This window comes from Podarcis erhardii (assembly GCF_964252035.2).
Source record: "Podarcis erhardii genome assembly, chromosome: 5".
NCBI classification, from domain to species: domain Eukaryota; kingdom Metazoa; phylum Chordata; class Lepidosauria; order Squamata; family Lacertidae; genus Podarcis; species Podarcis erhardii.
In genome coordinates this window covers 23,025,728-23,049,540 of record NC_138509.1, presented here as the reverse complement: position 1 = coordinate 23,049,540, position 23,813 = coordinate 23,025,728, and the positions used below count along the sequence as shown (strand labels likewise).

At 42.1% G+C, this 23,813-nt stretch overlaps 1 protein-coding gene across 2 annotated transcripts in view; it reads right to left on the bottom strand.

The window, feature by feature from the left end:
• Nucleotides 1–687: 687 nt before the first annotated feature.
• CDHR1 (cadherin related family member 1) overlaps nt 688–23,813 on the bottom strand; it is a 70,184-nt gene continuing 47,058 nt past the window's right edge. Inside the window, exons 13-17 of one of the 2 annotated variants that reach the window (XM_081861158.1) lie at nt 23,317–23,481; nt 20,679–20,746; nt 12,597–12,825; nt 10,254–10,508; nt 688–4,210 (exon numbers count right to left, since the gene is read on the bottom strand). In XM_081861158.1, the coding sequence (XP_081717284.1) occupies nt 3,659–4,210; nt 10,254–10,508; nt 12,597–12,825; nt 20,679–20,746; nt 23,317–23,481 (1,269 nt within the window). In that variant the 3' untranslated portion in view covers nt 688–3,658. Of the gene's footprint in view, nt 4,211–5,000; nt 5,391–10,253; nt 10,509–12,596; nt 12,826–20,678; nt 20,747–23,316; nt 23,482–23,813 lie in introns of those variants that run through there. The other variant, XM_081861159.1, reaches the window with a different exon arrangement.

Genomic DNA, 23,813 nt, shown 5'->3' with positions numbered 1-23,813 from the left:
AGCCGAGTCCCTGGATTGCCTTCTGGTATGGAGCACTTGCAATGCTGAATATGAAGAATTGAGAGGGGTAACAATGGTCAGAACAAGGCAACAAATGCATTTTTCAAGTTTTTATTAACAAAAAACATTTGGAACGCAGTTCACTCAGTACAGAACAACTGCATTCGGTTTGGGGGGTTGGGAGTTGAACGATGTAAAAGAAAAATAGTTATCTCTTAATTATGTTGAACCCTATTAAGTCTAATATTATAAGTCTTTTCTTGAACATGATGCTGAGGGTTGCCACCTTTTCAGCTGCCAAAGGATGGGGCAATACAGATGTTTTTCATGTAGGTGGGCAATAGCTGCTTTGGACTCCTTTATGGGGGGGGAGAGAATTTGCTGCCCATTCTATCAGTGCAATCGGGTCCTTTGACTGCATTGTGAAGGTGCAGCACACTTCTGCTGGGGAGAGGGGAGGAGCTGCAGGAGAAATTTAATCCTGCTACACCTTTCCTCCCGTCTCGTTCTAATTCCAACATTCTATTGCTAAAACCTAGTAAAATCTTGCGGTACCTTAAACACATTTCATGGCGGCATCTTTAGCATAATCAAATGTGCTGGTCTTTAAGGTTCCACAGGGCTGTTTGTTAGTTAGCTACAGACTAACACAAATCACCCCCTGCCCCCCCCCAAAAAAACCTGGCAAAATGCACAAGATGCTTTTTGTGGTTCCATAATTTTTTCTCCCTCAAATGCATCATTTAAAAATAAAATGTAGAACTGATTCAAGTTTGTTTGTGCACAAAATGTTGATTCCATAAAAAGTATATCTGCAATAGGTTTTTTACATATAATACGGACAGATATATTTCAAAAATATGAACAATCCATACAGATTACAAATGGATGGCAGCCCTGGAGATTTTTTGACCTTTGTCGCATTGTGCAATAAAACACTGTGTTAGGAAAATAGCAATGCAGATAATTCTTGGAAGCTTTTGGTACCTCAAAGAGAATTTGTTTAAGTAGGTTCAGAAACAAAAGGAAAGATGTTGCATGATTTACAAATCTTCCCATGATTTGGATGTGCCCCTCTGGGTGCAATATAAGAGATGTGCCTCTTTTTAAAGCTATTTATGACGTATATACTCAGCTTTTCATCTGAAGAGCTCCAAGCAGCTCACATATAGTTCCTGGGAGGACTTTCTTCCAAGCCATTACATGGCCAGACCTGATCAACAATAGGACTCTTTCATGTGCCTTCAAGCTATTATCTTCTCCTGTGACTATTCATGGAGATCTCATGTGGGGGATTTGCCCAGGAGTGAAATTAACCAAATTGAACGGAGGGACATTTTGGTAATCTGGTTCAGGGGTAGCCAATGTTGCACCCTCTGGATTTTGCAGGGCTACAAGTCCCAACACCACAGGCTATTCTTATTATTTATTATATTTGTCAGTTGGTTTTCTTGCAAAGCAAATGAAAACAATGAAAAATGAAAAATACAGCAACACAGGCTAAAAACATAGCTAAATGAAAAGGCAGGGATACAAGTCCCCCCCCCGCCCCGCAATGCCACCCTTCAGATCAAGGGCCCCAAACATAGGAATGGAGAAAGCAAAGGGGGTGCCACTGAAAAGGCCCATTCTTGAATTGTCACACTCTAAATCTCCCATGGAGGTGGCACACAAAGAAGGGTCATGCTGGCTAGGACTAATGGGATTTGGAGCCCAATAATATAGAGGGGGGAATGGAACCACATTGGTAACCCCATGTCTGGTTGGACCAGCCTTTGCCTCCTTCAAACACCCTGATGTTTCTTCCCAAAATGAACCAATGAAGTCACCACTACTTGCTTTGATGGCAACTCTTGCTTAGAACTAGTAAGGAATCAAGTTAGGGCCACCAGTAAACCAGTCTAGATATGATGCAGATAATGTTAGGCTTCCCTCAGCCTTGTGGCTATTAGAGCCAGGGGAAGGTCAGCCTATCTGGACAGGTCCGTCTGTGTCACAGCTCACTTGTGGACCAGTCACAGTGGGTGAAATGGAGGAAGTTTCAGGAAGAAAACACACACAACATCCTCCTATATTCCTTGGTTAGCGGGATGCAGCTTGAAAGCCTTACATCATGTTTATAAGGGTATGGCACTACCATTCCACATGATACGATTTTAAGGAATGTTGCTACATTCCTTAAAATGGCCTCAGCTCAGAAATTTACCTAAATTGTGCTGCATCTCAAAATGATGCAGGGTTGCAAGAGATTTCTGTCTTTCTTCTGTTCACACCTTTTCTTTGCCCAGCTCCCCTCCAAGGCAAACACTTCTGACACCATGTTTCTCGTTTAACTGCCTCGTTTGTAGTAATTTAACACCAGGGGAATGTTCAGGTTGTCCCTCTGCAGCACCTTAACTTCAAATTCCCATAAACACCGGCATTTTAAACATTCAGTGGTTAGGATGCTCGTAAAGCAGTAAAGCACTGTTTTGCAGCAGTGTAGGGAGCAATTTTGCCTTTTATAGAGAAAGAACTCTTGGTTTTTCCACTCCTCCATAAAAAGTTTTACGTCACTGGTCTGTTGTGATGAGGCATATCACATAGAGACGTGTCGACTCTCAATAATACTGAATGTTATGAAAACATTCCTGTTTTCAGTATAACTCATCTGCTTACTTTATGGACAGAAGTGGCCCAGATCTCTGTGTCTGATAAATTTTTGTCAGCCTATCCTTACTTGTCATTCAGTGCATGTGCCCCAATACTGTTCATGTTACCTGTGATTAGGGATTACATGAATACCCCTGACTGCACACCTGTGAGCAGAATCAGGGTAAACACAACTCTCCTTGCTGTCTGTGTTCATTTCAGTCCTGAGAAGTGCCTCCTCCCTCACCTTCCCAAAGGTGAAAAAACTGGATTGCAACTAGAAATACCACAATCCTTGCTGGGAAAGTGATGCTGTTGGCTGTCACCTCCTGCCATGATCCCTCACCTCTTTCTTTTCTCATTCAAGAGATTTTCTTGGACAGGTTAGGGCAAATTGCATCATTCACACCTCACATTGGGACATGTTAATCTGTATGCTTGATGCCTATATGATTGGGAATGCTGTCAAATTCCAGCCCAAGTAAAGCCCGAGTTATGGCTGGGGCAGAACAATTTAAAAGGTCAATCAACATCTGAGCTGGACCCTGGAGCTACTGAATTTCAGCGAGTGGCATGCTAGGAGATGGGGCAGCTTCTTAGGCTTAATTGGCTATTCCTTGAGGACTCTGGCATGAGATATTTTAAAACATTCAATATTTCAAGCTGAACTTTAAAACAGATCACTGGAAAGCCTTGGCCAGATACAGAACAAATTGGCATCCTGAAAATTGCAGCACACAAACACGCAAGCAGACTTTGCAGCGGGAACCTGTATAAAAACATTGTAACAAATGCGCACCACATATTACCATAAAGTTATAGGTGAAACAATTGCACCGGGCGAGAGGATATGTACCGGCATGCGATCCGGGCGAATGGATGCGAAACACCGAGAAGAGATAATGAGCGTTTTCAGCTTGTGGGGAGATGGGGAATTGGTACAAAATGCAAAATAAGAAAATCACACCATGTACCTGGAATGGCACACAGAAGACACACTCCCCATGCAAGCTGTGGGGAGGAGACACTAAATGTGAGGGCTTGCCGCATTTCTCATTTCAAACCTCTGCTTGAGCTCCGACACCAGAGCATTGTGGGATGTGCAGACCGCGGCACCTTTCTTCGCCTGCTTTTTAATAAGCTTTGGACTCAGCGATCCGGATACTGTGGGGACCCTCCATTCAGAGACATTAGTCTTGAGTGCCGGGGCTGGAGGTAGGGCTGGAGCAGTGGGTGGCGGAGGAGGAAGGGGCACCTGGAAGTTGTTGTTGCTGTTCTCATTTTGCAGACTTTTGGTATCCTCTTCGACGACAAACTTCTCCGCAGCGTTGCTGGGCCTCTTGAATTTCAGCCACTCCATTCTGATCATCCTGGTTGGTTGGTGGTTCTGCCTTTTTTTAATGATCCGTCTCACGGGCATGATTTTGTTGGACCTCTTATTGCGCCAGAACATGGCGGTGGAGATTAAAATGGTGATCGCCACCATCACCCCCATGACACCAGCTAGCACTCCTAAGGCTTTCATGGGGTTATCTTTTGTTTGCATCAAAAAGGCAGCCATAGGCCCTTTGTGAAGAGTCTGTAAAAGAGTACAAAGAGAACATGGTGACTTAACTCTGGGGCACAGAGAGAGAGAGACTGCGCTTTCATTTGTCCAAAATATGTGATCCACACCACAAAGCCACCTCCAATTTGGCATCCAAAATTCAAATTTAACACTAAGAAGGCCAACTGCAGCCATTAAATAGTGGAGCCTTTCACTCAGGATGTGGGGAGTTTTGCATCATCCCTATGCAATACTCTATCGTCCGTCGGTTGCAAGTGGAAACAAAACCACTGGGTTGTGCAGTCAAGGACATACCCATACAACAAACTGGTGACAACAGTCATTCCCTATTCTCTGAGGAACCCTGGAAATTGTAGTCCTGTTAGAATGGACACCAGGGATCCCTAACCAGGCAGAGGGCCTTCTTGGTAGTGGCGTCCGCTCTGTGGAATGCTCTCCAATCAGATGACAATGAAATAAACAACTACAGTATCTGACTTTTAGAAGACATCTGAAGGCAGCCCTGTTTAAGGAAGTTTTTAATGTTTGATGTTTTATTTTGTTTTTAATATTCTGTTGGGAGTCTCCCAGAATGGTTGGGGAAACCCAGCCAGATGGGCGGGGTATGAATAAATAAATAAATAAATAAATAAATAAATCAGATTTCATTTCAGAATCTCCCAAAATCAAAGCAACGCTTTCAGAGAAAATACTAGCAATAAGATTTTCTCATCCTATTGATGCATCTTCAGCTGAAAACATTTTGAGGCTGTCAAATCGGTTCTTAAACAGCAGAAACTGAGCATGTTCTAGTACTCTTTTACAGACATTACAAAAACAAAACAAACCACTCCAATGCTATGAGGTAATGAATCTGAGATGAAGAGACAGGCTGTTTGTTTCCCTTTTAAAGAATCCAAAGCTTGATTAAGAGGTAATGCAGCCTCTCAATATGGCATATTGAGGACAAATGAATGAAAAGTTCGTACAGTATAGCATTTTAGCACACAGAGCGCTGTGGTAGTCGCCGTTTAATTTTCCTGATTTTTCCCTGAGGATGGAGTCTGGATCTTTTCACACTTTTCCAGTACATGATGGTGGAGATCACCATGGTAACAGAAATGGTAGAAAGGACGCCACTCGTGCAAATCCCAAATAATGTCCATGGACGTTTCTTGAGGCCTAAAATATAGGACCTTACCCTTGATTTGATCTGAAAATGTCAAAAATAAGAAAACCAATCAACCTGTGGACCACCATCATAAAGGAAACAGCGGGTTGCATCCAATGTAGTGCAAAGTACCTCATTCTGTCAGTGCAAGGATGTCTGCTTGTGGGACACAACTTTCTCCTCCCTCCCTAAATCTGTTCTGGGATTCCTCCCAACCCCCTGCAACATATTTGGGGAGGGCGTGGGGTGAACACAGGCAGGAGAAAGGGGAGGGAGTTCTGTTGTGCAAGTGGAAATCCTCGCACAGCCAAAATACCTTAGCAAGTAACTGAAGCAGATAATTTAATTAGACAGCGCCTACATGATATCGAGCAACAGAATTTGGCCATGATAAAGAAATTTTGTCCATTGTATGATTATTTCCCACCTAGTCATTTTGACACTTTGGCACCCTATTTGCAAAATTTAACAATTCCAAAATATACAGATGCACTTTTACTTATGCAAGATTAAATATACTGCCTACAGCTGTGCTTGAGGGTCGATTTCAAAAAAAAATGCGGGGAAAAGGGCTATGTCCATGTGGAGAGGGCAGTATTGAATCAGTAGCTCATGTGCTTCTAGCTTGCATTCTGTATAAAGATTTGAGGAGTGAGGTTATTACCCCTCTACTACTATCCCTACCAGAATAAAAAAAATTCCTTCCAGTAGCACCTTAGAGACCAACTAAGTTTGTTATTGGTATGAGCTTTCGTGTGCATGCACACTTCTTCAGATACACTTCAGATCCCTACCAGGTTGCTCAACCATTGCTACTGTGTGCTTTCTTTTAACAGATCAGGATAACCAGGTGACAGCAAAAACTGCAAAAAATAAATAAATCAGCAGGGGCAACTAGAATAAGATGTATTATTTGATTATTGAGGTAAATCTCCAGAATGTATTTTGTATAGTTAAGTTTTTACCTCTATCTCCAGTACATTTTATTTTACTGCTATGGCTGGTAAAGGTAAAGGTAAAGGGACCCCTGACCATTAGGTCCAGTCGTGACCGACTCTGGGGTTGTGTCACTCAACTCGCTTTACTGGCTGAGGGAGCCGGCGTATAGCTTCCGGGTCATGTGGCCAGCATGACTAAGCCACTTCTGGCGAACCAGAGCAGTGCACAAAAACGCCATTTACCTTCCCGCCGGAGCGGTACCTATTTATCTACTTGCACTTTGATGTGCTTTTGAACTGCTAGGTTGGCAGGAACAGGGACTGAGCAACGGGAGCTCACCCCACCACGGGGATTTGAACTGCCGACCTTCTGATTGGCAAGTCCTAGGCTCTGTGGTTTAGCCCACAGCGCCACCCATGTCCCTGCTATGGCTAGTAGCTGATGCAGAAAGAATTATTCTGAATATATTGGTTGGAGACCATCATAGGACCCTCCCCTCTTTAAAACATAGCAGGGCTAAGAAGCCACTTGCTGTACCAGGACATTAACAAAAAGCAATTGGGCGGGGGGGGGGGGGAAGCAACTACTAAATATTTTTGAGCCCATCCTCCTCTAATACATGGTGCTGGGACAGAACACCAAACAAACAAACAAAACAACAACACACCACTCAGTGTGTAAACACAGGCAAAAGAATAACATCACAAAATTGGTGGTTAAAAGACCAATTTTAGAAGCTAAAAAAACCCTACCCAGGTAGCACAGATAAATGAGTGCCTGTAATTGCACATAATACTAAGAGAAACAGCAAGGCTTGAAGACTGGAGAATGGAAACATGCAACCACAGGAGATGTTTATAAGTCATTATTACTGTAACCAAGCAGTTACATATGTGCAGTTAGATATGAGCTTCAGAACGAGACTGGCTTAGTTGTACGGTACCTATATCTAATAATGAAGTAGAGGTGTTCTTTGTCTGAGACCAGGGACTGGAGCCTGAGCTGCAGAAGCAGGCAGAAGATACTGCTCTCTTGAACTGGCAAAGGCAGATATCCAAGCTCCCATTATATAGCTTGGACTTGGCCAACTTTTCCTCCTGACTGTCCATTGTAGGAGACTGCAATCTCCTCACAGGATTGTGAAGCAGCAGATTGCCAAAACCTGAGACACCATTCCGTTCCAGCTTGGCACCCAGTGCTTTCTGCCTCCTTTCTTGCTTCCTGCCAGCTGCCTTGATGGCGACAGCACAGTTACAACCCAGAGGTAATGGTGTGCAGAATTCCAGCCTCGAAGACTGACTACACTGCAGCCCAAGTCAATGGGAAGATTCTTCTACTGATTTGAATGGTACAGAATCTTGTCTTCCAAGGATTTGTGGAGCAAGCCACAATCAATGCATGTTCTCTTTAGCTGCCTGAATAAGATTATCTGTTATACACCTGACTCAGCAAAAAGCGTGCCAGAGAAAAACATATTCATCGCATGAGACACACTTAATCTGAGTTCCATCTCCTCAGTGTCCCTGCGCGTCGTCATGACACATCCTGAGTCTGCTTAGGTCAAATGCAAAGGAGATGCGGCTGTTAATAAAACACTCAGGTGTGTATTCAATGATACCTGATTTCTCATACGAAAGCTTCCTGCTGCATGCCGTGCTCATTTTCCACATGGCACTAGGATGCTACTGCAATGATATGTATTGGGGCTGGAGCGTCCAGAAAATTGTGGAGCTGCTAGGCTGCCTAATTGGGATCAGCCATTGTGAACATATTTTGCCATTGCTTAAAGAGCTGCACTGGCTCCTGGTTCATTTCTGAGAGCAATATAAAGTGTTGGTGCTCCCTGTTAAAGCTGTATATGGCTTGGGATCTGGAAACAGCTCACATAGCTGCCTGCTCTATATTCACCTGCCTGTGCACCAAGATCATCTTTGGATATCCTCCCCCAGGTACTCCACCATCTGATGCAAGGCATGTGGCAATTGGGAAGAGGGTCTTTTCCAGAAGGCTAAGCAGGCAGAGCGAGGCTGCCTCCCAAGCCCACACAAGTGTAACATGTAGCTCGTCTCTGAATGAACCTTGTGCTTATCCATTTATGTTCAGGGCAAAGGGTTAGGTAGCCACCCCTTCTAATCTTGTGGACTATAGACAAACTTTCGCAAAACTATTGGTGTGCTCTGTCACTGCAATGATCAGTCTTTCCATTCCAGGCCATGGAAATCTAGGACTACGTATTCTGTCATTAAAAAAATACCTGTAATCAAGGATAGGGGGGAGCAAACAGCATATGCCTTCAGCACTTTCCCCCCAGTGGGTATGAAAGAAAGCATTAGCTTATCATCAATATCCCGTTTTTTGTGTAAAAATAGGATCCGTTAAATAGCCTTGGGATTTTTTTATTATCACTGCATTGTTTCAAGAGCAAAAGGTTTTTTTGATGCATGAAACCACCAAACCTAGCCGCAGGGCATCTATCTTGAAGGGAGCAGTGTTCTGCTAATTGTGATGGTAAATGTTAATCAAAAATAGGCCTGTTTAATTACTCATTGTGATTAACACTGCTGGACACCTCTAGTTGTGTTGTCAAAAAAGCTTTTCCTTCAGAAAGGAAAACAGAGCACTGTTCTGCGGGATGAAGAATGCCGGGTCAGACACAATGGAAGAGGAACAGATGTGTTCAAGTACATCCTGGGGCACATTATACAAAGAGAATGCTTATTTGCATGCCACTAGCTTTGATCCTGCCATCTCCAGTTGGAAATGATTCCCAGTGTAGTATATGCTAACCCTTTTCCTCCTGAAAAAAGGTCACAAAGAGCACAGTCTCAGAGATGGATTCATGTACCATGCAAGCTTAGGGTTCATCCACACTTCTGCTCGCTATTGAATTGGAGCAAACATCAATCAGGTTTTCTCCAGATGGACATTTGCTCCAATTTAGTGCAGAAGTGTGGGTTTCCTGGGGAAAAGCTGTGAGGAAAAGGCCAAACTGCTCGTGGGAGAAGTGGAAATGTGGATAAGACCTATTTACAGGAGCTAAGCACCGTTGCAATGAAGGCACAAAGAGGACAAACAGTTACTATGAAGAGACCAAGATATGAAAGCAAGGAACTAAGCTATTGCAGAGGAAATTACAGACAGCATAGCAAAGACAGGGGAGTTACAGATGGACACTTGTAAATTGTAAGGTTTGGGGATAATAAAGCTAGATATGGCTGAGGGGGTGGCATTTCAAATCTCTTTGCCACCAATTTGCAATGCTTATTCAAGGGAAATAAATATTCTAGAACAGATGGGTGACATTCTGTTTGCTGATATTAGATGGCCACATGTCTCGGTTGCCCCTGCCACATCTATGTAGTCTGCAAGGTATAAGGGAAATGACAGTTTAACGAATCCTCTGTATATGTGAAGCAGAGTGACAAGTCTGTCACACGCACCCCAGCATTGGACCCGCCATAGCAACCATTCTGAAATATTGTTTGGGAAGTTAAATGTAGTAATAAAGGAGGAGTTATTCTTCTAATGAACCATCTGGAGAATGGTTGGTAAAATCAAGGGCGAGTTAAGATACAAAGTTAAAAGAAGGACAGATTAGGTGTGGACCTTTAAGACCGTTGTTGTGGGCCTTCATAAATTTCTCCTTCTCCATTTTCAGTGTAGGGAAAGCAATCGTAACTTCTATTTGGTACCAATGAGGTGAACAATGCAACAGAGAGGTCAGGGGTGGACCCATTGCCAGCAGATGAAATGGCTTAGGATCCACTTGATCCTTTGGCAAACTCTACGCTTCCTTGACCCAGAAATTCTCATTTCACAGCTGACAGCACTCCCTTACTTCAATTTAACTTCAATGACTCAAATTATGACGCTTTTGCAGCGGTGCCCATTACCAATCACTGTTTCTCAGCCACAAATCTTGGGTCTCCCTGCTTGCCTTTTCTCTCCAGTATCCTATCCCCTTACCTCTTCTGTGATATCAATCTTCAGGACAGCGGTGGTGCTAAATGAAGGAGAGCCCCGATCTTTGGCTTGAACTACCACCGACCATATGCAGTCTTTGTTGTTGGTGATGTTGTGAATTATGTCCAAGGATCTTATGTAGGATTTCAGTTTTATTTCTCCGGTGCTTTGGTCTATATCAAACACATTGGCAGGATCTGCTTGCATAATAGAATAGTCAACTATGTTATTGGGTTCTTCCGCATCTTGGTCTATTGCCTGTTAGGGATGGGGAGAAAAGGTGAAAGAGAAATGTTTATTGAATGGCAATCTATTTTAAAGAGGACTGGTTCTTTTTGATTCTGAAGTTCCATGCTTTGAGCATGGCTTCTATACCAGAACTTTGTGGGGTGGGGTTTGGTTGGATTCCAGAGTAGTTTAAAAATCTATCTTGTACCATTCTTCCATTTTATAGTCTGCTTGGTATAGAGAGGTGTGGGATACAGCTATTAATGATAAATTGACATGTGCCATTAAGGTAAGGCAGGGAATATGCAGGAGAAATGATTCTGAGGAGATATGGAGAATGTTTGTAGAATTTGTACTGTTAAAATGGAAAGGAGTCAAACCATCGCAAGAGGTGTTGAAATTTTGGGAGGCCGGATAGTTACAATGGAATGGTTTCAGTGGTGGGGTGCACATTTTTATTCTTATTTGTTTATGATTATTAATTTGTATACAACAAAATCTATCTTAGAGAAAATTGAAATGCTAGGAGTTTGAAGGAACAGTTCCCCCCTCCCTTAAAAAAAAAACACCTTGGAAAATTCAGATCTCCTACCAATTATCCCCTTCCCCCTTTTTATTTGAAAAACTCTGCAATGGGGGAATTTTTAATTTTATTTTTTTACAAAAATAAAACCAATGTATGTTTAATTTTCTGATTTGAAGTAAATGGCCATTGTGCAGAATTCTGCCTGCTGCATCTGAAATCAGCATTTCTCCTCAGAAAAACAGCAGGGGGTGGGAATTCTAGAATAATTCCAGAATGGAACTGCTCCATTCTGCTCGACCTATTAACAATTTTGCTGTATTCCATCAAAGTGGAAGGGTAATGAGGCACAGCAAAACAGAAATCACACCCATGATGCAACTCTAGTTTTCAAAGAATGGTTCTAGACTAGCCTTTTATGATTATTTCTTGTAAGCAAAAGACCCATGGCATTTCATGAGTAATAATAATAATAATAAAAATAATAATAGTAGTAGTTTTGGTCTCTGTGGAAGCCGCCCAGAGTGGCTGGGAAAACCCAGCCAGATGGGCAGGGTACAAATAATAAATTATTATTATATAATAATAAGACTGGAGATCTTTCCTACGCCACCTATCTGACACGATCTTCTCTGTCTCTCGCCACCTCTCTGACACTGTCATTCTCTGCCTCCCACTCCAACCTTGATTCTCTTTGTACCCAAACACTCTTCTGGGTCCTCTTCCCATTTCCATGGGAATGACTGGCAGCTATTCACAAATGAAGGAGAATGTAACGGGATGCCCTCAAGTGTAACCTTAGGGCTTAAGGCAGGGTGGGGATCCTCTAGTCTGTGGGCCAATGTTGGACTGCTATTGGGCTCTGGGTTGGCCTGTGAGGCCTTTCCCCCAAACCATGCCCAACTCCCAATCAGCTGACTTAATTTGTGATGTTATCTGATGGATACTTGAGTATGGTTACCATATTTTTCGCTCTATAGGACGCACTTTTTCCCCTTCAAAAATGAAGGGGAAATGTGTGTGCGTCCTATGGAGCGAAGACGCCATAGCCCCGCGACCCTCTCCCGGCTGGAGAGGTGACGCGCGGCTATGGCTGGAGCCTCTATAACCGCGCGTCACCTCTCCAGCTGGGAGAGCGCGCACGGGGCAAAAGATGCCCCCCGCGACCCTCTCCCGGCTGGAGAGGTGACGCGCGGCTATGGCAGGAGCCTCTCCGCTGCGCCTTTCCGCTGCTCCCTGACCTGCTCTTTGGGGCTGGTGGTGGGCTTCCCCCGCCAGCCCCAAAGAGCAGGTCGAAAGGAACCTGAAGCCTGGAGAGTGAGAGGGGTCGTGGGGATTCGAACCGCCGACCTTCTGATCGGCAAGCTCAAGAGGCTCAATGGTTTAGACCACAGCGCCACCCGCATCCTCTAAACTGTAATGGAATATTGAAAAGTGGATTATACCCATAGCTGCACAGATTTACTTACAGAAGTGTAAGCTCCTTATTTAGCCTTTGAGTCCATAACAGGAACCGTTGCAACATAACAAATCCATTGCAATCACTTCAGTACCAATCACTAAAACCAAACACACAAACGTGCAAATCGACCAACCTCCACTTTCACTGGAGTGCCTATAATCATGGTTTTTTCCTGGATGTTCTCGTTGAACTCTGGGGAGTGATCGTTGACATCAAGCACAGTAATGAAGACTTCAGCCAAGCTATACTTCCCCTCTGTATCTTCTGCCTTCACATAGAAGTTGTACTTGGACGTAACTTCTGCATCTAACGTGGCCCATGGCTGGGTGTAAATGATCCCAGTGGATGGATGGATGAGGAATCTGGAAGAAAAAAACAACAATGGCCAATATTTCATCTATTTCCTAGTTAGCTGCACAGACAGAAGAAAAGAGATCACCCTTATGCTCAGATGCACCCTTTTCAGAGTGATTTCTCCCCCTACAGTAGCTGCTGTGGGTGGCTGCAGTCCCACTTGTGCTTGGAAAATGGGAATTTATTTGTTACAAAAGATATTAAAGCAAAAATTATGGGATAATGCACACAGTGACTTGCGATCTCGATCACACATAGTCTGTAGTCCACTGGCAGTAGGAGTACAGTATGGGCATGTCTTTAAGTTAACATCTTACATTAAAAACCTGACAGTACCAAACTATCGAAGGCTTTTCACCAAAGCCAGACTAAATGTCTTTCCTTCTGCAGTGTTGGATGGCAGGTTGAGAGGAGTTCCCTATCAGGACAGACTTGGCTCATGTGCTCAAGACATCGACTCCATAAAACATATTTTGTTGCACTGTGCAAAATATGAGCAAGCCAGGGCTGAACTTATACTACCCTTGCTGGTACCTTTCCCGGGAAAATCAGAGGCTCACTATGTCAGGTTCCTATTGGAAGACCAGACAAATGCTAGAATATTAGCATTGGCAAAGTTTTTATCAATGGTTGCAAGAACCAATGATCCCTATATTCTGAACAAAATGCTTGTTTAACCTGGAGGTAGGCTGTATGAATTGTGTATTGCTTTGTAACGATTTGTTGGGTCTCTGGACCGTAATAAAGATTGTTGTTATTGTTGTTGTTGTTACAAATCCTATTAGCCAATTCTCTATAAAATACTCTGAACAACATACAGTAAAACAAGTGTTTAACGTGATGCATCTATTAAAAATAACATTTCATACCAATGACTACACAATACCCGTTTAAAATCAAGCTCAACTCAGCTATTCAGCATTTTTGAAAGTTGTGGCGAATAAAAAATATGTTGACCTATAGGTAAAAAAGGGAGCACAAGGATGGAGTCTGGTATACTTTTATGTGTGCAGAGATCCACAGGGAAGAGTGTCATATAACTGAAAGCCTTGCTCACTCTGTGGCCAGCCTTACCAAAATCAGCTTTCGACGGAAACTTCTCAATTTGTACAGCTTATGAGCATGGAAAAGATCCCAGGAGAGGCCAATTTTGACTTATTAAGATTAATGAAGGATGGAGTTATTTGTGTAAGATGGCAGAAGTTATTAACACAAGGGCTCTGAAGTAGGAAGTGAAGTCTTATATTGAGGAAAAACGTTAACAACTTTGGACTCCTCTAATTTGAGTTATTTCCCGTTTAATTTTAATTAAAAATGATTTTAAGGAAACGAGAAAGCAATCTGGAACTTATGGAGTATTCCCTGGGTCTGTCAGAGGGGTCATGTTATTCTTGCACTAATATATATATATATATAGAGAGAGAGAGAGAGAGAGAGAGAGAGAGTGTTCATGTTATCTGTTGATCTGTACATGCTTTCACCCTTCACCTTACTTCAGCATATTTTAGAAGCCCCTACAAGAGTTGAAAACTGCTCAGAGGAGTGTGTGTGTGTTACTTGCTGCCCATTGGATATTTTGGTTTAACTCCCCCCCACAAAAAAATAAATTCCTGAGCATTGGCCATGCTTGCTGAAGCTGATGAGAGCTGCAGTTCAACAACAGGCATGGGGGGGGGGGCAACGGGTTGCCGAAGAGACAGGGCCAGATGGGCTTACCTCCAAGTATTATAAGACATTAAAAGACTATTTGATACAACCATTGATGGAGGTAAGCAATGAAATTATGGAGGGGAAGAGGGCGCCGGAATCGTGGAAGGAAGCTTTCATCACATTGATACCAAAATTGGAAACCGAAAAGACACAACTCAAGAACTATCGTCCCATCTCCCTTTTAAATGTGGATTACAAAATATTTGCAGAAGTTTTGGCAAGTAGATTTTAAAAAGTTTTAAATGAAGTAATTCATAAAGACCAGGCAGGCTTTCTCCCAGGCAGACACATGTTTGCTAATACAAGGAACATTATTGATATTTTGGAACTTTTGCAAACAGACATAAACACAAAAGCAGTGTTAATCTTTATAGATGCGGAGAAGGCTTTTGATAATATCTCTTGGAAATTTATGAAGGGAAATTTAAAAGAAATGGGAGTGGGACGGGGTTTTGAGAATGGGATTGATGCAATATACTCAGAACAGAAGGCCAAATTGATAGTTAACAATGTGGTTACAGAAGAGTACAAAATTGAAAAAGGAACACGACAAGGCTGCCCGATCTCCCCTTTGTTATTTATTTCGGTTCTGGAGGTGCTCTTGAATATGATCAGAGGGGACCGGTTGGTGGAAGGGATTCAGGTCGGAGCGAAACAATATAAACTTAAAGCCTTTGCAGATGACCTAGTTTTGACCCTGCAGGAGCCAGAATCTAGCACAAAAAGAGTATTACAATTGATTCAAGACTTTGGTCGGGTGGCGGGATTTAAATTAAACAAACAGAAAACTAAGGTGTTGGGAAAAAATCTGACAGATACAGAGTCAGAACGGTTTCAGAGAGAGACAGAACTAATTGTGGTTAAAAAAGTAAAGTACCTAGGGGTAAACATAACAGCAAAAAATCTGAGTCTATTTAAGGATAATTATGAAAAATGTTGGTCTGAAATTAAAAGAGACCTGGACAGTTGGACAAAATTAAAACTTTCTTTGCTAGGCCGAATTGCTGCTATTAAGATGAATGTATTGCCAAAAATGTTGTTTTTGTTTCAAACACTACAGATTGTGGACAAGACGGAGTGCTTCCGGAAGTGGCAGAGAGATATCTCCAGATTTGTCTGGCAGGGCAAAAAGCCCAGAATCAAGTTTAAGATATTAACTGATGCGAAAGAAAGAGGGGGCTTTGCCCTGCCAGACCTAAAGTTGTACTATGAAGCCGCAGCTTTCTGCTGGCTAAAAGACTGGCTACTTCTCGAAGACACTGACGTACTGGACCTGGAAGGTTTTAACAATACTTTTGGTTGGCATGCATACTTATGGTATGACAAAGTTAAGATCAATAAGGCCTTTAAGAACCATATTGTCAGGAAAGCAGTGTTTAATGTCTGGACAAAATATAAAGACTTATTGGAAAACAAAACTCCAAGGTGGCTTTCACCTCTGGAAGCTAAGGCCCGAAAAAGACCCAATATGGAGGCCAAATGGCCAAAATATTGGGAAATATTAGAAAAAGATGGAGACAATTGGAAATTGCAGAGTTTGGAGAATATGAAGGATAAAGTGCGAGACTGGTTACACTACGCTCAGATTAAAGAAGTTTTCAAAAATGACAAAAAGTTAGGGTTCCAGGTGGAGAAATCGAAGTTGGAAACAGAACTGTTAGAACATAAGACTAAGGTACTTTCAAGAATGTATAACTTGCTGTTAAAATGGAACACACAAGATGAAATGGTTAAATCGGCTATGATAAAGTGGGCACAGGATATTGGGCATAACATTATGTTTGAGGACTGGGAAAGGTTGTGGACCACTGGGTTGAACTTCACTGCATGTAATGCTTTGAAGGAAAATGTAATGAAAATGACATATAGATGGTACATGACCCCAGTTAAACTTGCCAAGATATACCATTTGTCTGATAATAAATGTTGGAAATGTAAAGAAAATGAAGGTACATTCTTTCACCTCTGGTGGACTTGCCCTAGGGTGAAGGCTTTCTGGGAAATGATATATAATGAGCTGAAAAAGGTATTTAAGTATACCTTCACCAAGAAACCAGAGGCCTTCCTTCTGGGTATTGTCGGCCCGAAGGTGTTAAAGAAGGACCGAACATTTTTTATGTACGCAACAACGGCAGCAAGGATACTCATCGCTAAGAACTGGAAAACTCAAGATCTACCCACACTGGAAGAGTGGCAGATGCAACTGATGGACTATATGGAACTGGCCGAGATGACTGGCAGAATCCGAGACCTGGGAGAGGAGAGGGTTGAAGAAGACTGGAAGAAATTCAAGATTTATTTAAAAAAACACTGTAATTTGGTTGAATGTTAAGAAAGGATGCTAGATCATAAATAATTGTGCACCACTAAACTAGATGGAATTAAGATGACAAGTAAGTTGAGGAAAAATTATAAACCTATTGGAGAATTAACAGAAATAGAGTTAAATGAATGTGACACAAGATTGTAAACAAGATGATAAATTGCAGGCAAGAATTGACAATGATGCAAATGGGAGCGGGAGATGTGAGGGAGTCCAAAGAAGTTACGAAAGTATGTTATGATATATGTTATACTGTTTTCTATCTTTGCATTTATGTTTAAAAACTTTAATAAAATAGATATTTTTTTTTAAAAAAACGGGTTGCCGAAGAGAGGCTTAAGGCATGCCTTCTCTCTCTCTCTCTCTCTCTCTCTCTCTCTCTCTCTCTCTCTCTCTGTGTGTGTGTGTGTGTGTGTGTCTATTTGTATCTATATATATCTGCATGCAAATAATAATATTAAATCCAAATCTGCAAAAGTCAAAACAGAGAGGGGGGGCCAGGAATCAGTTCCAGTGTAACGTGGATATGTTTAGATGTAATACTGTTTTTACACAAGGTCTCTAGAGCCTTTGGATATGGCGAAAAAAATGAGGTGGGTGAATTGATTGCCTAGCATTTCAAGTTTCATATTTTTTAATCCATTTTGGATGTGTCCCTTGTTTTTGTGAACAGCATAGTGCGGTGGATTTCCACTCAGTCCCTCTACGCTGAAACAAGGGAGAATGGCGCAGTTGTGCAGTTTGTGAGAACAGTGCATTGAGTCATGCGCTGAATAAAACAACGCAGAGACCTTCAGCACGCAAGCAATGGAAGTGTGATGAACAGTGGTGTAGCGTGGGTTGTCAGCTCCCTTATAAAACAAGAAAGGGGAGAAGAATTTATTTCCTTCTGCTTCTAATTTATTTCTAATTTATTTATCTAATTTATTTCTAATTTATTTCCTTCTGCTCTGCTCCTCAAACTCTGAGGTACATTTAGACTACCTCAGAGTAGGCAAGTCTGAAAATCTTAGCTTAAATGAGTGTAAGACTGCAACTTCATCACACACAGACATGAAGGCAGCAGGTAAGCAAAACTATTTGTCATACATTATATACCAATCATTTCAAACGACAGACTGAATTTATCTGAAAGATGCTAATGTGAAATCTGATTCATTGAATTTGCAGATTGAACGATTTGGGGGTTCCTTTTTTAAAACACAAGATAGTGCTAAATGTTCTGGGGTCCCCTCACTACTTTGACTTTTCCAATAGCAAGGCCAAGTCATAAATTCTCGAGTAAACTTATTTTACTCAAAAATGATTTGAGGGTAATGGAAGTTGCCCAGAGTGGCTGGGGATGGGTGGGGTATAATAATAATAATAATAATAATAATAATAATAATAATAATAAGGGTAATGGAAGTTGCCCAGAGTGGCTGGGGATGGGTGGGGTATAATAATAATAATAATAATAATAATAATAATAATAATAATAATAATAATTCTTCACAAGCCCCTGCTCTCACCTTTTCTTTTTTGCTACCAACTCCTCTTCCTGTCCTTACTCCATATTGGCTTCATAATAAAGCCAAATCAGAATGAGGGCAATGTGTCCTGCCATTACTCCGATTGGCTTAATTGTAAAATAAAGAGAACAAGGGGGTCTAGTAGCACACAGAACCATTGCTATGGCAACCAGGAATACCAGTAAGTGAAATAAACTTCACAGAGCCCCTACAAAATTGCTGAAAAATGGCCCCACCCAACTCTTGGATTCAGCCCAACAACAACACTAATAACAGCCTCCTAATGTAAAATGTCCCAAGCAGAAATTAAAAACCAACGTTGTTTATTGTTTTTTTTTCATGCCCAGTGAGTCGGTGTAAATATTGGAAGTAATTAAAAATCTAATTATTTTTGCTAATTCCTTTTGAGACCATTTGCTGGGTATTAGAGTTATGACTAGGGATCTGCTATTTGTGCCCACCTTTCTGCAAATGCAAAGGGCAAGATATTCGAAAGGTTGTTCGTGAAGACAGAGAAATACTATTAGAATTCTGCTCTTGCAGAAGTGCCTTGAGTTTTTCAGGTGTAACCAAAGAGACAGCCCATCCCACAAATTGCTTAACGGCATCCTAAAAGAGAGGAGAAATATCTAAAGGAGATGCTTAACTGTTGTTGCTGTCACACACACACACATATATAATTATTTTCTGCATGCAATGCAGGAGACACTGAGGTTTTTCAAGGTCACTTAGGAAATGTGGCTCAGAACTGGAGGAAAAAGCACATGGTTTTCTGACTCTCTACCAGGGTTCATCCAAACCTTTTCGTTGTCCATGGGTGAGGTGCTAAGCATCTTGCCCATGGATGTGCAGGAAGAACAATGGCTCCCAGGACGAGGATATGGCTGTGCTGGGCAGCAATTACCACTTATCTGAAGCCCCAGTTCAGTGGAGATAATCAGAGCTCTAAGGGATGCAGGTGGCGCCGTGGTCTAAACCACTGAGCCTCTTGGGCTTGCTGATCAGAAGGTTGGCGGTTCGAATCTGTGCAACGGGGTGAGCTCCTGTTGCTCTGTGCCAGCTCCTGCCAACCTAGCAGTTTGAAAGCACACTACAGTGGTACCTCGGGTCACAGACGCTGCAGGTTACAGGCTCTGCTAACCCAGAAATAGCACCCCGGTTTAAGAACTTTGCTTCAGGATGAGAACAGAAATTGTGCGGCAGCGGTAGGCCCCATTAGCTAAAGTGGTACCTCAGGTTAAGAACAGTTTCAGGTTAAGAACGGACCTCCAGAACGAATGAAGTTCTTAACCCGAGGCACCATAGTAGTGCAAATAGATAAATAGGTACCGCTGCGGCAGGAAGGTAAATGGCGTTTCTGTGAGTTGTGGGTCCCGTCACACTGCTCCGTTGCACCAGAAGTGGTTTAGTCATGTTGGCCACATGACCCAGAAAGCTGTCTGTGGACAAACACTGGCTCCCTCAGCTTGAGATTGAGATGAGCGCCTCACCCAATAGTTGCCTTTGACTGGACGTAACCATCCAGGTCCTTTTAAAATCAGAGTTTGAGGAGATTTCCAGCCAGGTGAAGGCACCAAAATATGACGCGAAGCAGGAAAAGGAAGGGGCCTAGATGGGGGCCAGATTTTTGGCATGAGGAGAGTCCAGAGGGCCAGATGGAGAGATTTATTAGGCCCCAGGGGGCCTTACAGTGTTCCAGAAGGAAGATTATAAGTGGCACATCTTTTGAATGACATGCAGTTAACATTGATAACCTCCTCAAAATTATTTGCTGCCCCCTAAGTGGCACATCTCTTGAATTGCATGCAGTTTTATTTGGTATCCCGCTTAAAATCATTTGCTCCTCTCGATCCCAATTTTTAATGCTTTTACGTTTTATTTATGCAAAACTTTTACAACCCACAGTTGCTCAAGGCGGCTCACTCCATCGGTTTCACACAGTTCCCTACATCGAAACAAATGAAAAGCACACACTAAAACGGCAAACATTAAAATGAAAAACAGCAACACCCTTTCCACAATCTGTTCTTCCTTTATGCATATTTATTGTTAGGTTCATGTGGAAGAACCTGGAGGTTTGGTCCTCTGCATGTTGCTTTGCTTGAAATAGAACACTGTTGGTGTGAAACAGCCAGGAAAAAGATATACATCCCCTTTAAGAAAGAATTTCATCATGTTTGAATTTGATGCATCAGACAGAACATTACTCTCATTCATTTGCTAATAGCAATAAAAATTATGCAAACTTTTTTTAAAAAACAACAACCACACCCTTAAATAAAAATATGTATATATCCATATGTAAGTTTAAACTTACAGATCTGCACCTGTTCCATAAATGGAGTATTTCATTTCGCCCCAAAGTCCTGAATCAGGGTCTGTTGCCTTAAGAAGAAAATGGAAAGGGGTACTGATGGATTAAAACAGAAGCGAAGCAGACTTTTGTGACATGCATAATTGGTCACATTGAGGATGGAAAATAGCAAAAACCAGAAGGCTACTTTCCCTAGGGGGACACAGCTTTGGGAGTGGGATTTGGAGGGCGGAAGTAGCCAGGGTGAGAGAGGGTGCCTCACCACTTTTCAGTCTAATAATAATAATAATAATAATAATAATTTATTTATTTATACCCCGCCAATCTGGCCAGGTTTCCCATCCACTCTGGGCGGCTCCCAATAGACTATTAAAAACACAATAAAACATCAAACCTTAAAAACTTCCCTAAACAGGGCTGCCTTCAGATGTCTTCTAAAAGTCAGATAGTTGTTCATTTCCTTGGCATCTGATGGGAGGGCTTTCCACAGGGCGGGTGCCACTATGGAGAAGGCCTTCTGCCTGGTTCCCTGTAACATCACTTCTCGCAGTGAGGGAGCCGCCAGAAGGCCCACAGAGCTAGACCTCAGTGTTTGGGCTGAACGATGGAGGTGAAGATGCTCCTTCAGGTATACTGAGCTGAGGCCGTTTATGGCTTTAAAGGTCTGCACCCCAAATGGCCACAAACTGCTTCTATCTCCCCACCCCACCCTTTCGCCACCAAGGTATTTGGAGATGAAAATGTGCAACTGAAAGTTTGTGACAGGGCGGGGGGCGGGGGCGAATTTAACGGTGGGGAAGAGTCATGTCAATTACAGTGGTACCTCAAGTTACAGAAGCTTCAGGTTACAGACGCTTCAGGTTACAGAGTCTGCTAACTCAGAAACAGTACTTGGGTTAAGAACTTTGCTTCAGGATGAGAACAGAAATCATGTGGTGGTGGCGTGGCAGCAGTGGGAGGCCCCATTAACTAAAGAGGTACTTCAGGTTAAGAACAGGTTAAGAACGGACCTCCGGAATGAATTAAGTTCTTAACCCGAGGTACCACTGTAATCTGCATCCATCTGCAAGGTGTTGGGAGAGGATGTTGCTAAGAGATGCGTGTGTGAGAGAGCGTAAACTTCAGGATCAGGCCTACACACAAAGAAAAGGTGAAAAATTCCACCTCTGTACTAGCAGCATAACCAAGCGGGGCCACTGGGTGGCTCCCCTCACTTGAGATACATGTCACCATTAAAGTTTGGGACATGGAAAATGATGAAATGATCCTCTTTCTGAGCATATTATTCTGCTAAGAAAATATCTAGGCATTGTGCAGATTGGGCCCCTAGAAAATAAGGGAGGAAATCAATCATCTAGCCATGTTTTATTTTCCACTTAGCTGCTCTAGTTTAAGCTAAACAATGTGTGAGATGAAGAAAGCATGCTAGGCAGAAAGGTTCAGTTCTCTCCAATGGCTTATTTGGTGCAGACGTAGCAGTTTCATATCAGTTAACTTTCATATCTTCCACTACAGAATCATAGGAAGTATACTTTGTAGTGCAATCCTAACCAAGTTTGTCCTGCTTAATTTGGTGGGAATAACATCAATGGGAATTACGTTAATCCAGAAGATATCATCATCATCATCATCATCATTTATTATTTATACCCCACCCATCTGGCTGGCTTTCTCCAGTCACTCTGGGTGATTCCCAACAGAATATTATTATTAATAATAATAAGTGATAAAGAATCAAACATTAAAAACTTCAATAAACAGGGCTGCCTTCAGATGTCTTCTAAAAGTCAGATGGTTGTTTATTTCCTTGACATCTGATGGGTGGGTGTTCCACAGGACAGGCGCCACTACCAAGAAGGCCCTCTGTCTGGTTCCCTGTAACTTCACTTTTCACAGTGAGGGAACTACCAGAAGACCCTCAGAGCTGGACCTCAGTGAATGGCTGAACGATGGGGGTGGAGACACTCCTTCAGGCATATTGGGTTGAAGCCATTTAGGGCTTTAAAGGTCAGCACCAGCACTTTGAATTGTGTTTGGAAACGTACTAGGAGCCAACGTAGTCTTTCAGGTCTGGTGTTAATATCAATTTATAGTGTGAATATTCTCCTGGGGTTTTCTGCATATTCTACAGAGTCCAGCAACATCTGGAAGGGCCCAGTTTATCCTCCCCAGCTTTAAACAGCCATATATTCTGAAGTTGTAGAACATGGAAAAAAATCCGAGGATAGACTTAGCTTGGACAGACAAACCATCTATCAAGTAGTTTCAGTACAGTTTTAAAGTGGTGGCATTATTATTTTATTTGTTTGGATACTGACAAACTATAATTTAATTTAAGAAACACACCCTTGCTCAGCAGAGCAAATTCCAGCCCGCATTGCTCTGTGCAGAATTACAGACTATGGTGAATTCAAATTCAAATTCTAAAAAGCAATCCTAGCTTGAGTCTGTGCTTAGACTCATGAGAGATTCAGCTCTACAACTCTGTGATTCTATGATTCTATTTTTTTTGTCAGTTTCTGAATATATAGATCCCCACCTCCTCCCAGGGACAATAATTACAGATATCGAGAGACTCATGGAACTACACAGAATTATAAGTCCAACAGAGCATGGCTCTAGAGGAATGAATAAAATTTACCGTTACAGCCACAACATTGGAGCCTCCAGGAGAATTCTCTGGGATCCTCGCGATGTAGTAATCAGATGAAAACTTTGGGACATTATCATTCGTATCCAAGAGACGGATCACAATATCTGCTGTTGAACTGAACTTCTCAGGTGTGTTAACTTCTATTGCAAGAAGCTAAGGAGGTAATTGAGAAATTACGAGCTAGTAAGTCACGCAAAATCCAACAGTTGTGCTTCTACAGAACCCAGATATTTTATATGGAACTGACTAATTTGTGTTACGGCTAATAATGATGAAAGAGAATCCCATCAACAGAATATATTCCACATGGTACAGAAAGAAAGAAAGAAAAGAACTCACAAAAGTTGGAATTCCATCATTGTTACGTTAATAAAAAGTTAATTTTCAAATGACTCCAAAAATCTGAGTATAAATCCCTTATGGCATAACTATGTTTGTGTGCTGCCTGTATATCATTTCGTTAACCATGGGAAGGACTCACGTTT